This window comes from Salvelinus alpinus, chromosome 25 (assembly GCF_045679555.1).
Source record: "Salvelinus alpinus chromosome 25, SLU_Salpinus.1, whole genome shotgun sequence".
Taxonomy (NCBI): domain Eukaryota; kingdom Metazoa; phylum Chordata; class Actinopteri; order Salmoniformes; family Salmonidae; genus Salvelinus; species Salvelinus alpinus.
In genome coordinates, this window is record NC_092110.1 from 28,373,315 (window position 1) to 28,387,833 (window position 14,519).

General features: G+C 42.3%; 1 protein-coding gene across 1 annotated transcript in view; it reads right to left on the bottom strand.

Moving 5' to 3' along the window:
- LOC139553765 (tyrosine-protein kinase receptor-like) overlaps positions 1 to 14,519 on the bottom strand; it is an 85,776-nt gene that overhangs the window by 54,753 nt on the left and 16,504 nt on the right. Inside the window, exons 2-6 of the mRNA XM_071366409.1 lie at positions 13,233 to 13,322; positions 10,926 to 11,075; positions 8,739 to 8,967; positions 2,041 to 2,180; positions 1,782 to 1,922 (exon numbers count right to left, since the gene is read on the bottom strand). Of these exons, the coding sequence (XP_071222510.1) occupies positions 1,782 to 1,922; positions 2,041 to 2,180; positions 8,739 to 8,967; positions 10,926 to 11,075; positions 13,233 to 13,322 (750 nt within the window). The remainder of the gene's footprint in view (positions 1 to 1,781; positions 1,923 to 2,040; positions 2,181 to 8,738; positions 8,968 to 10,925; positions 11,076 to 13,232; positions 13,323 to 14,519) is intronic.

The window sequence follows — 14,519 nt, forward strand, 5'->3', positions numbered from 1 at the left end:
CACTGCACAAGCTCACCAAGAATATATAATTTCACCAATTTAATGCAGATAATAAAAACAAGTGTTAAGAATAGCTGCTGGTGGGGTGTGTGTGATTGTTTCATCAGTAAGGTATAATAAACATGATTATTACCTGCACACGTTTAAGGAAGCAGAACTGTATCAGACTTCTATCTAGGAAGAGGTTTTGGAAGAGGTTCATCCAGAACTGCACACTTTGTTTTCTTAATATCGCCCACCACGATTCAATTCACAGGTTTACAGTGCTACGTCCATAAAGGAAACTTCGGTCTTTGGCAAAACTGTCATTGTGGTTTCTGCGTAGAAACACCTGCATTTTTTCTACGTGCCCATTTTCGGTACCTCTTGTAATCTGCTATTGCCTTTGGGTCGTTGTTTGTGGTGTAAGCTTCCACCCACAAAACATAAAGGCTAAAGCCATCTATGCAGCCCTGTATTGCAATACCATATGGTTTAATTTTATCATATCCGTCCATATGCCATAGCACGTTGGGACCTTTGGTTGTGTATTGCCATCATCTCATGCGTTGTGCGCGCCTAAGCTCCACACCTTGACCCAACGATCGATCATCTTGATTATCTATCTTATAGTGTCTTGCGTTACTACAAAACCTCTCTGAATTGCACAAAGATGCAACCCTCTGTAGTCTTGCATTTGCCCATTACTGTTGATTTCACTGTACAATGGCCAATACCTCATCCAAGTCCGTGTGGTTCCTCCTTCTGAAAAGACCCAATCTGCGGCACAAACTCTTTAAGGTCCTAATACTTATAATAATAAAGTAAATTCTAAATTATTGTCACACCCTGATCTGTTTCACCTGTCCACCCCCCTCCAGGTGTCGCCCATCTTCCCCATTATCCCCTGTATATTTATACCTGTGTTCTCTGTTTGTCTGTTGCCAATTCGTTTTGTTTCGTTTTGATTCGTCAAGCGTTTTTCCCTCTGTTCCTGTCTCTCGATTGTTCCTGTTTTCTAGTTTTCACGGTTTTTGACCTTTTCTGCCTGCCCTGAACCTGATCCTGCCTGCCGTCCTGTACCTTTGCCCCACTTATCTGGATTATGGACCCCTGCCTGCCCTTGACCTGTCTTTTGCCTGCTCCTGTTGGATTAATAAACTGTTGTTAATTCGATGTTGTCTGCATTTGGGTCTTACCTCAAATGTGATAATTATAGTTTTACCACGTTATCTAACTCCGGCCTTTCTATGGTGGCTTGCACAGCAACAGGAAGCCAGGAATCATGCAATTAACCAAATCTCCTACTTTAAACTTAAAATGTAACTGCCACATTATTCGGAAAATAATGGCACTTTCTCTTCAAAATTGTATTTCAAATTTATTCTTGAAATATTGCCACTTTATTTTCAAAATTTTGCCACTTTATTCTTGAAATATTGCCACTTTATTCACAAAATATTGCTACTTTATCCTCGTAATATTGTCACTTTATTATCGAAATATTGGCACTTAGAAAAAATATTCTCAGTGCAAAAATAAATAAAAATAACTCATAGTTTTTGTTTTCTCTCTTGAATTGGCCCTAATACTCTTCCGTACCTATCTGAAAGGTCAGAATATTACACAACTTAATCCAATTTCTCAAAGTATGAAGTTTAGATAAAATATAAACACATCTTCGACAACATGTTTCTTGGAAAGATTATGTACACATACAGTACACAGGGCCCAGAGTTTTTCCTGGTCCATGAGTAATGTAATGTAATGTTGTTGCACTGTTGAAGCCCTCACAGACTCACCACAGATAAATCCCTCATCTTCCCCTAGGGGGCAGTCACCGTGGAAGTCACACACACTAGTCTTGTCAATGCAGCCGCCCAAGTCACAGTGGAAAGACTTGCTCTTGTCACAGTCTGTGCCTAGCTCTAAGTCATGGTGACCTGGAACAAGAAAGAGCTCATTTAACTTATGGTTTAGTCCACCATAATACACTAAAGTAAAAATAGCATTGCATTTTGATGTTTCTATTGATGTTTGGATTTGTAGTTCAGAACATACCCATGTCACAGTCTCTGAGGTCCAGGGAGTCGAGGGCCAGAGAAGCCCTATCCTTCCCCAGGCAGGTGGAGTAGAGTAAGGTCACCTGGAAGGGCTCTCCAACCTCTCCAATCACCGCCTCCAGCACCTCCCACTGGGCCCTATTCCAAGCAAACAGAGGGTTAAGTGTGTGTGTGTGTATGTGTGTGTGTTTCTGCGTGTTTGTATGTGTGTCTGGGCGGCAAAATGTTGATAGGACTTTCTGTTCAAATAAGTATCTAAACACCCTTGTCTATTGTCCCAAACAGTCTTTGGCCATCTGTGCAGTAAGTGGATAAACAACTTTACTTTAATGAGAGAAGTGTGTTGCATCTACACTCCCGTTCAAAAGTTTGCAGTCACTTAGATATGTCCTTGTTTTTTAAATAAAATAAAAAAAATTGTCCATTAGAATAACATCAAATTGATCAGAAATACTGTGTAGACATTGTTAATGTTGTAAATGACTATTGTAGCTGGAAACGGCAGATTCTTTATGGAATATCTACATAGGCGTACAGAGGCCCATTATCAGCAACCATCACTCCTGTGTTCCAATGGCACGTTGGCACTGGCCTTCTTTAGACTAGTTGAGTATCTGGAGCATCAGCATTTGTGGGTTCGATTATAGGCTCAAAATGGCCAGAAACAAAGTCCTTTCTTCTGAAACTCGTCAGTCTATTCTTGTTCTGAGAAATTAAGGCTATTCCATGCAAGAAATTGGCAAGAAACTGAAGATATCGTTCCACACTGTGTACTACTCCCTTCACAGAACAGCGCAAACTGGCTCTAACCAGAATAGAAAGAGGAGTGGGAGGCCCCGGTGCACAACTGAGCAAGAGGACAAGTACATTAGTATCTAGTATGAGACACATATGCCTCATGTAACAGTATAACTTTAGTACGTCCCCTCGCCCCGACACGGGAGCGAACCAGGGACCCTCTGCACACATCAACAACTGACACCCACGAAGCGTCGTTACCCATCGCTCCACAAAAGCCGCGGCCCTTGCAGAGCAAGGTGCAACACTACTTCTAGGTTTCAGAGCAAGTGACGTAACTGATTGAAACGCTAGTAGCGCGTACCCGCTAACTAGCTAGCCATTTCACATCCGTTACACTCACCCCCCTTTCAACCTCCTCCTTTTCCGCAGCAACCAGTGATCCGGGTCAACAGCATCAATGTAACAGTATAACTTTAAACCGCCCCCTCGCCCCGACACGGGCGCGAACCAGGGACCCTCTGCACACATCAACAACGGTCGCCCACGAAGCATCGTTACCCATCGCTCCACAAAGGCCACGGCCCTTGCAGAGCAAGGTGCAACACTACTTCTAGGTTTCAGAGCAAGTGACGTAACTGATTGAAACGCTAGTAGCGCGTACCCGCTAACTAGCTAGCCATTTCACATCCGTTACACTCACAAGTCCTCAACTGGCAGCTTCATTAAATAGTACCCGCAAAACACCAGCCTCAACATCAATAGTGAAGAGGTGACTCCGGGAGGCTGGCCTTCTAGGCAGAGTTCCTCTGTCCAGTGTCTGTGTTCTATTGCCCATCTTAATCTTTTATTTTTATTGGCCAGTCTAGATATGGCTTTTTTCTTTGCAACTCTGCCTAGAAGGCCAGCATACCAGAGTTGCCTCTTCACTGTTAACGTCGAGACTGGTGTTTTTAGTGTACAATTTAATGAAGCTACCAGTTGAGGACTTGTGAGTCATTTGTTTCAAAAACTAGACACTCTAAGTCCCTAAGAGCTTTGCACACCTGGATAGTACAATATTCGCACATTATTCTTTAAAAAACTCTTCAAGCTCTGTCAAGTTGGTTGTTGATCATTGCTAGAAGTCTTTCAAGTCTTGCCGTAGATTTTCAAGACGATTTATGTCAAAACTGTAACTAGGCCACTCAGGAACATTCATTGTCGTCTTGGTAAGCAACTCCAGTGAATATTTGGCCTTGTGTTTTACGTAATTATCCTGGTGAAAGGTGAATTTGTTACACAGTGTCTGAACCAAGTTTTCCTCTATGATTTTGCCTGTGTTTAGCTCTATTCTGTTCCTTTTTATCCTAAAAAACTCCCTAGTCCTTGCCGATATCAAGCATACCCATAACATGATGCAGCCACCACCATACTTGAAAATATGAAGAGTGCTACTCAGTGATGTGTTGGACTTGCCCAAAAATAATGCTTTGTATTCAGGACAAAAAGTTCATTTCTTTGCCACATTTTTTACAGTTTTACTTCTGTGCCTTATTGCAAACAGGATGCATGTTTTAAAATATTTGTGGCCTCCCGAGTGGCGCAGTTGTCTAAGGCACTGCATTGCAATGCTAGCTGTGCCACTAGAGTCCAGGCTCTGTCGCAGCCTGCAGTGACCGGGAGACCCATGGTGCAGGGTACAATAGACCCAGTGTCGTCTTGGTTAGGGGAGGGTTTGCCCGGCAGGGATGTTCTTGTCCCATCGCGTACTAGTGACTCCTGTGGCGGGCCGTGCACGGTCACCAGGTGTACAGTGTTTCTTCTGACACATTGGTGCAGCTGGCTTCCGGGTTAAGTGGGCATTGTGTCAAAGAAGCAGTTGGGTTGTGTTTCGGAGGATGCACAGCTCTCGACCTTCACCTCTTCCGAGTCCGTACGGGAGTTGCAGTGATGAGACAGGACTGTAACTACCAATTGGGGAGAAAATGGGCTAAAAGATCTAATAAATACAATTTAAAAAATGTAAACAATTTATTTTCACTCTGTCAGTATTGTGACGTAACTACAATGTTGTTGATCCATCCTCAGTTATCTCTTATCACAGCCATTAAACCCTGCAACTGTTTCCTTCCTCTCCGGCAACTTAGTAACTTGGCAACTTGGTAGTTACAGTCTTGTCTCATCACTGCAACTCCCGAAGGGCGCCTGTACCTTTGTAGTGACTATGTGCACCATGCACCATGCTCAAAGGGATATTCAATTTCTGCTTTGTTTTACCCATCTACCAATAGGTGCCCTTCTTTGCAAACCATTGGGAAAAAAACCTGGTCTTTGCGGTTGAATATGTGCTTGAAGCCCACTGGGCACACACTAGTTGAATTAATGTTGTTTCCACGTCATTTCAATGAAATTATGTTGAACCAACGTGGAAAAGACATTGAATTGACATCTTTGCCCAGTGGGAATACTGTTTTCACATTGGCTCTAATGCTGTTTCTGCTCCTGCAGTACCATACAATAACCATCTAACTGAGATTCCCTGAGCTCAACGACAGCACAGGAGGTATGAGACCTCACTGCATGGCATCTTAAACCACTTTCATTTGGAACCGAGAAATCCAGTAATTCTCTAATCCTTTTATCTGAGACCTGTCAGAGAACCTAGCAGCATATGGCCTACCGATGGATATTTATAGATTAGCTAGCTCACGTCAGAAGAGGACTCCCAAACCGGTTTAGGTAGTGTGGATTGACTAAGATATGAGAAGAGAAGAGAGATGTGCCAAAGTTGTTTTCTTCAGAGCTAAATGAAATACGTGTACATCACCTTTCAAATCCAAGATTAAACCCTGATTGTTTTTTGTTGTTGTATGCCTTTATTCAAGAGTTAACTGCCCACTTCTATGAATACCTCAGCTCTGTTCATAGCTACTATGTACAAATGTACCTGTATATAGTCAAGGTTTCATACCAAACCATAGAAAACAAATTACATCCTACACTACTGTACATTCTTTGTTGACTTCCAACTGTTTTCTTCTCTATTCCCAGTCCTGTTTATACAGGATGTCTTGCTTCCAGTGGTGATTGAGGTGTCAGCTTGTCAACTTGTCTGTCGACATGTTTGTTATTAGGTTATTAAATTATTGCATCTGAGCTCCTAGACTGTGCGACTCTCCTTTACTTTTTCAAGTGTTCTACTCCGCTAGCCAGCACCTCGCCTAAACAGGTCTGCTTTTCTTTTGCCTCCAGATTGAGGTGTCATGTCATCCCTAGTACTCACCATCTTACTGTCTGTGAGTTAAAACCTCTTTCATAATGGACAAGCACTCCATTACTCTACAAATAAAGAGGCCAGAGTATAATGTTGTTTCCTTTGCCACAGCCCACCCCTCCCCGCAACTGTCCAGACCATTTATGTCCAAATTCATATTCAGGGTCTGCATTTGGAACCAAAATGCTTTTATCTGGTCCCATAATGGCTGTGTCTAACATTGGCCTAAGAATAGGTAGACAAATTTGTAGTGGTATTTCCACGCCATATGTACAACTTACTGTATGTAAAGACTGTGTGAACACGCTCTTGGTAGCCGATGTGAGCAAGACCTTTAAACAGGTCAACATTCACAAAGCCACGGGGTCAGACGGATTACCAGGACGTGTACTCAAAGCATGCCGGACCAACTGGCAGGTGTCTTCACTGACATTTTCAACCTCTCCCTGACTGAGTCTTTAATACCTTCATGTTTGAAGCAGACAACCATAGTCCCTGTGCCCAAGGAAGTGAAGGTAACCTGCCTAAATGATTACCGCCCCGAAGCACTCACGTCGGTAGCCATGAAGTGCTTTGAAAGGCTGGTCATGGCTCACATCAACAGCATCCTCCGGGATACCCTTGACACACTCCAATTTGCATACCACCCCAACAGATCCACAGATGACACAATCTCACTCGCACTCCACACTACCCTTTCCCACCTGGACAAAAGGAACACCTATGTGAGGATGCTGTTCATTGACTACAGCTCAGCGTTCAACACCGTAGTGCCCACGAAGCTCATCCTTAAGCTAAGGATCCTGGGACTAAACACCTCCCTTTGCAACTGGATCCTGGACTTCCTGACGGGCTGCCCCCAGGTGGTAAGGGTAGGCAACAACACGTCTGCCACGTCTGGGGCCCCTCAGGGGTGTGTACTTAGTCCCCTCCTGTACTCCCTGTTCACCCACGACTGCATGGCCAAACACGACTCCAACACCATCAATAAGTTTGCTGACTACACAACAGTGGTAGGCCTGATCACCGACAACGGTGAGACAGCCTATAGAGAGGAGGTCAGAGAACTGTCAGTGTGGTCACAGGACAACAACCTTTCCCTCAATGTGAGCAAGACAAAGGAGCTGATCGTGGACTACAGGAAAAGGCGGGCCGGACAGGCCCGCATTAACATCGACAGGGCTGTAGTGGAGCAGGTCGAGAGTTTCAAGTTCCTTGGTGTCCACATCACCAACGAACTATCATAAAAAAAATCAAAATTCAAATATTTAACCTTTATTTAACTAGGCAAGTCAGTTAAGAACAAATTCTTATTTACAATGACGGCCTACCAAAAGGCAAAAGACTTCCTGCGGGGACGGGGGCTGGGATTAAAAATGAAAAATAAATAACATATAAATAAAGGACAAAACACACATCACGACAAGAGAGACAACACAACACTACATAAAGAAAGACCTAAGACAACAACATAGCAAGGCAGCAACACATGACAACACAGCCTGGTAGTAACACAACATGACAACAACATGGTAGCAACACAACATGGTAGCAGCACAAAACATGGTACAAACATTATTGGGCATAGACAACAGTACAAAGGGTAAGAAGGTAGAGACAACAATACATCACGCAATACATCACTCTTACTGACAGCCACAACTGTCAGTAAGAGTGTCCATGTTTGAGTCTTTGAATGAAGAGATTGAGATAAAACTGTCCAGTTTGAGTGTTTGTTGCAGCTCGTTCCAGTCGCTATCATGGTCTAAACACACCAAGACAGTTGTGAAGAGGGCACGACAAAGCCTATTCCCCCTCAGGAAACTAAAAGATTGGGCATGGGTCCCCAGATCCTCAAAACGTTCTACAGCTGCACCATCGAGAGCATCCTGACCGGTTGCATCACAGCCTGGTATGGCAAGTGCTCGGCATCTGACTGTAAGGCGCTACAGAGGGTAGTGCGTACGGACCAGTACATCACTGGGGCCAAGCTTCCTGCCATCCAGGATCTACAATAATAGGCGGTGTCAGAGGAAAGCCCATAAAATTGTCAGAGACATCCAGTCACCCAGGTCATAGTCGGTTTTCTCTGCTACCGCACGGTAAGCGGGACCAGAGCGCCAAGTCTAGGACCAAAAGGCTCCTTAACAGCTTCTACCCCCAAGCCATAAGACTGCTGAAATATTTATCAAATGGCCACCGGACTATTTACATTAACCCCCCCCATTTGTTTTGTACACTGCTGCTACTCGCTGTTTAATATCTACCCCCGCACACTGACTCGGTACCGGTATCCCTTGTATATAGCCTCGTTATTGTTATTTTATTGTGATACTTTTTATTATTTTTTAATTTAGTTTATTTGGTAAATATTTTCTTAACTCTTCTTGAACTGCACTGTTGGTAAAGGGCTTGTAAGTAAGCATTTCACAGTAAGGTCTACACTTGTTGTATTCAGCGCATGTGACAAATAAAGTTTGATTTGATTTGAGATATAAGTACTACAAACTTACTCAAGATGCAAGGTAGAGTACCGCAAGTGAGATACACATGGTCGCACTAAAAATCTAGTTGAGCAAATTCTACTACTGTAAGAATACAAAAGAGAGATTGTTGAGAAGTTGTGTGGAATGTTAAAGTGAACAAGCATAAAATCAAAGCATAAGAGGCTAAACATGAGCATAAAATCAAAACATGCTAACCTGGTGCCATCTTGGTCTCTGCCACTGAGAGCTGTTGTGCTGATGACAGACGCTGATTCGACTGGTTTCACTAAGACTGAGAGGTTTCCAGCGGTGGGCCCCAGCTCAAAGCGGGCCAGCTGCAGATGGCACAGTGGGCCACTACTGTAGACCACTGGACTAGTGATGTAGTATTCACACTTCCTAGACGCCCTGGAGGAAGCGGAGGGACTCAAAAGTAGGAAGTGACCTAGAATGGGGGGAGACAGACAATAATTTCCACACATCATCTGAAGTGTTTGGACGAAAAACCCAACCCATAGTAAAATATTTGTATTGTTCTGACTGAAAGCAGTATTTTCAGTTAATTATAAAGCAAAACAACACATCAAAATGATTAGGAGGGAAATGCCGCATTATCCTACTGCACATAGACCTCCATACAGTGTTACACACCGTAGCTCTGTTTCTCTTGGCCGTGTCCCCCAGCGCTCAACACACGTCACCATCTCTCTAACAATTCCATTACATCTCCCTGAATACAGTTGTCATGACGTGGCCCTTTCTGGGTATAGAGTGTGCCTTCCCCCTCTCTCTCACTCTCTCCTAAACCCAGGTTCTGTTATCTCAGGCTGTAAATTCCTGGCGGAGACTCTCTCCCCCGGCCATGCAGTATAGAGAGAGAGAGTTTCACAGTAGAACAAAGGAACTTCTACTACATCACAGAATTTGAGAACTGAACAATATCCATGTTTTGGAGAATGTGTAAACGATCAGTGGAGAAGCCAGCTACGACCCGGTCCGTTTTCCCCCCCATGTTTGTTACCAAATGAAAGACGACACTACAGCCACATTACCATAACTCTGTTTATACAGGAGCCTCCGTTATGAGGTTTGCATCTAATTATTGTGTAAAATGAATGAGTAAAGATGAAACTATTTGTGAAATGATGTAATGTGATGTTAAACCTTTAATGTGAGAGAATTGTATTCCCTTTAAAGTTTAACTAAGTCATTGGCCCGCCCCCGTGAGCACAGACATGATCCGGCATCATGGAACAGCCCTTTCCTATTGTTACGAATAAAACCCCCTCCTTGGGAAATCCTCTTTAGACCACGCATACCTCGGTGTCAGCTGAGCTGGCACAGGTTAGAGTACCAAGCCTGAGTAAACCAACAGCGTGAGCTGTGATTGCGAATAGTTTAGACTAAGCAAACCCACAGCGTGGGCTGTGATTGCGAATTCCTGACCATACCACGTGGAGCATTGGCTACACGGCTGGAAACGGTTCAACTCTGAGACTATCGAACCCTACCGAATAAGAGAAAATCTTAGATACTAATTACTAGTCTGCAGCTAGAAATGATGTAAACCTGGGATGCGAATACCGACAACCGCCGAAACATCTATTCTATGAGAATATTTCTGAATGGTACTCTGAAGTATCCATCTAACCACGAAATAATTTGATCTTCAGGGAAACAGAAAGAGAGAGAGAGACTCGGAACTCTCCAGCAGACGGACCGGATTCCAACAGAGAAGATCACGACACATGGGTGTAAATATATATTGATTGCAATTATTCCCGAATGAGTGAGCGTTCATGTGCAAAGGATTAGCATTTCAATTAATATAATTATCAACTGTGTGTAGTGATCCCTTTTGTCTTTCCCGCTCTCTCTCAGTCCACACCCACTTCCCTTTGTCCACCAAGCCGTCATATCAGCTTAGCCCACTAGGGAATCTTCCCTATCATTTGTTAGTACATATCTACTGTTTGTTTGTTTATGCATTTCTGTGATTATTTAGTTAGTTAGTAAATAAATTATTAAGCAAATTGGTGTATGGATGAATCATAGTAAAGGCTGGGTTTGTGCAGATAACCAACAATTTACGACGTTTGGAATGAGACTGACAGGAGGTAAAGAATAATTCATTAATAGAAGACTAATTGACCAGATATTAAAATATCTTTGTACAATTTTTTTATTTTATTATAACTTTGTAATCTGAAGATTAGTTTAATTACGTAATAATAATTACATAGAATTGATTTGATAAAATGACAGTCTTCACTTTTAATGATGCCAAAGACCCGACACAGTATACTACACTATGCTCTCAGTGAGATGAAAGGAGTAGCACATTAAAGGTGTGAGTGAAACACACATGGAGTATTCTCTTTGTGACTGTGCTTCCTCCCTTACCTTCAGAGCTCCCCTCCGAATGGTCGCTGACTGGCTTCATGGCCTGTGTGCTGGATCTTTGTTGCTGTGGTGACATGGCCCTCCAGTCATTTCTGACACTGTGATTGGAGAAGGTCCAAGAGCAAGGCGATTCAAAATCACAAGAGGTAGCTGCAGGAGTGAGGAAAAATAAATCCATTATGTCTGAGACTGACTCTATGTTCCCGTCACACATTCTTGCTAAACATTGGCCACTGCATGATGTAATTTCTATTGTACTGTGTTCAGTACTGTATTAATTCACGTCATTAATTATACAAATGAATGACAGAAACGCATGGAACTAATGATCCTCATCTGATGCCAAATTAGGCCAACATTGCAGCCTGCTTCAGAAATATGATGAAATGTGGACATCACAACGCCTGCAGTATATACAGTATAACTGTATACTCCACTCCACCAACAGCTCCTAACAGAAGTAAAAACTCCAAATGCCCATGGGTGAAATTAGTAGAAGTGAACCAAATCTCAGGGCAATTATCATTTGAAACCATTATGGTTACAGTAAATTGGCTAAAGTAGAAACAGTGTCCTTGGTACTGTTACCACAGTTAGAAGGCTTTACTGTTTCTACTGTCAACATATTCAAACAAGTGATGCAGAGTGATCCACACAATTGGTAGCCTCACAGCAGTCACCAACACTTTCCACTTGTACCAAAGGAGCTTTCTGACATGGATATGTTTTTAATTTAACCAGGCAAGTCAGTTAAGAACAAGTTCTTATTTACAATAACGGCCTAGGAACAGTGGGTTAACTGCCTTGTTCAGGGGCAGAACGACAGAATTTGACCTTGTCAGTTTAGGGATTCAATCTAGCAACCTTTCGGTTACTGGCCCAACACTCTAACCACTAGGCTACCTGCTGCCCCATTACCTGAGAGCATATTTACCAGACTCAGACAGTGGCAATAAGTAGACCACTCTGACTATCTCCAAGAACAGCAGACGCCAAACCAGATACAGGCATACAGCATAATTAGTTGAAATTGTCTTTTTAGTTTAACATTGAAAAACCATTATAAAGCATATCTGAGCCTTAACAAAAAGCCATCATTTAACATAATGACACATATTACATATTCAGTACACTTTCTTCTCATCCACCAAGCTCGATTAAAATGACATTAGAAACCCTGCATAGTGTTCTGAGCTGTTTCAGACTGATTCCATGAGCGCTTTGACTTTCCCAAAGTACAGTGCAAGAGATATGAGTCTCCAACAAGACACCGACAAGACAATTCAAAATTGCTTAATAGTGCAGACTAAGAATGTTCCTTGGTGTCTGATGAAGCCTACCAACTAGTGATTTGTGAATGATCAACCATAAAAACAACTCCAATATAATCAGAGAAGACCAGGGAATGTCACTCTGGAAAAGGAAAATATACATTTTTAAGGGCTCCATAATTGGCATGTTGAGTTTAACAATCCTAATCTAACCTAAGTGAATGTGGAGGGAGTCATGTGATGTGTCCTGAAGGAGTGAAACCACTAATAAGACAACCACATCTCTTTCCTCTGGGACACAGAAATACTAGAATGTAAGTGGTTAGGTGAAAAATTTAAGACCTGTTTTGGTCGTAAATAAAACATGCAGATGAGGATTTTTGTGTGAAGCTCAATTTCATCAGGGTCTTCATTTAATGCGCAAAGTCTTATTTAGAACAAACGCGACTGCCAACGTGAGCTTTGAACACATTACAATGTTGTAACAGCTATGACAAACACTATTAGATTAGTGCTTTCTATAGTTTAAATTACATTGATTCACTCTCTGCAGACCACACATAAGAGAAACGGGCAGCCCTATAAGGCAACACATTTAATAGTAACAGAAGCCGGAACCCCATTGTCCCTGACACACATTATCATTAATGAAACTAAACAGGTTGTGTTCCATACAGATGTAGGAACTTAATTTGAGCCAGTTTTCTACAGCAGGAAAATAATCCTGCACGAACAGGAAATGTGAATTATTATGTGGATTATAATTCATGGCTATTTTTGTAGGGGTTGATACAATTTCAAAGTGGAAATTACAAACTTTGCAAGCATTTCTAAAACTCAAATACACTACAAGTTTGCATTTCCTTCTGTGCAGGAAAATGATCAGCAACAAAAGGGTGATTCAATTCAGATCTCTAGACACTGAATATTTCATACGAATGATATGGGAGAGTTCTATGTGATTGATTTAATAAGTAAATCATGCTTCTTCCCCAGGTCTCCAAATGACAAACAGCTTGGTGTGGATGATTCTTACTTTGGCTCTTGTCCTCAGGACTCAAGTGATGGGGAAACATGAAGCTCTCCCCCAGGGACTTGTCCAGTAGAGCATGACTGGAGCTGCCAACTGAAAGCGAGAGAGCGAAAGAGAGAGACAAGTGGTTACATGATTGTTTTTATTGACTTTGTGTCCCTAGTGTTTACACACAACATGGTTGACAGCAGAGGACTTTTAGACAGTGGGACACCAGGCTGTCCTTCCATTTTAAAGTTCAAATGAGAGATATTGCCTACCCTGGGGCCTGTAAATCAACACAGCTGCATGAACAGCCAGTTCAATCAAGACAAGTAGATTACTGAAGACGCCACTGACGCAAAATAATATAACGACAAACAGATCCATCAAACTTAAGTATAGTTGGCTTATGGCAGGTAGCCTAGTGGTTGGAGTGTAGGGGCGGCAGTAACCGAAAGGTTGCTGGATTGAATCCCCAACAACAAATCTGTTGTTCTGCCCCTGAGCAAGGCAGTTAACCCACTGTTTCCCAGGTGCTGTGAATGTTGATTTAGGCAGCCCACCGCACCTCTGATTCAGAGGGGTTGGGTTAAATGTGGAAGACACATTTCAGATGAAGGCACTCAGTTGTACAACTGACTAGGTATCCCCCTTTCCCTTCCTCAATGTTCCCTGACGAGGCCTTTAAATACAAGTCATTTTCATGGTACCCATTTATTGAATATCCCAATTTAGTTTTCATGAAAAACAGGGACAATAAGTTCCATACAAGGTAACCATAACACAACAGCTCATAACCTTCTCTCTGGATTGACATACAGCATATGAAGTCCTCTTGTTGACATAAATTAACAACACAGATCAAACACAAAAGGCTGGGCCTGTCTTTTAGACTTGGCAATAAAATCTTTTGCTTATTTATAGAGGATGGGACATTAAGATCTTTCTCTTATTCGTAGTAGTTAGGAATGCATCCTCCCTGAATCTGTCCTTACATTTCAATAGCATCAGCTGAACTTAATTATTAAGTAAACCCTTTAGCTACATCTTGTCCACACTTACTCAGTTAAATGAGGGTGGAGGGGATCATGCTGTAATCCTGGTCAGTGAGTTTAAATGAAAATAAACCACTTGGATAAACAAATTCTGGAAATCATATTTCACTGCCTGTTTATCTTATACCACAGGAGGCATCCAACGTAATCTGGGATCTCAAGGCAGCTTTCAGAATGTGTTAACAAAAATATATATAAATAAAGTATTCACAGAAGAGCCATAAACAAGACCAAACAGCAGAGAATATTGCAA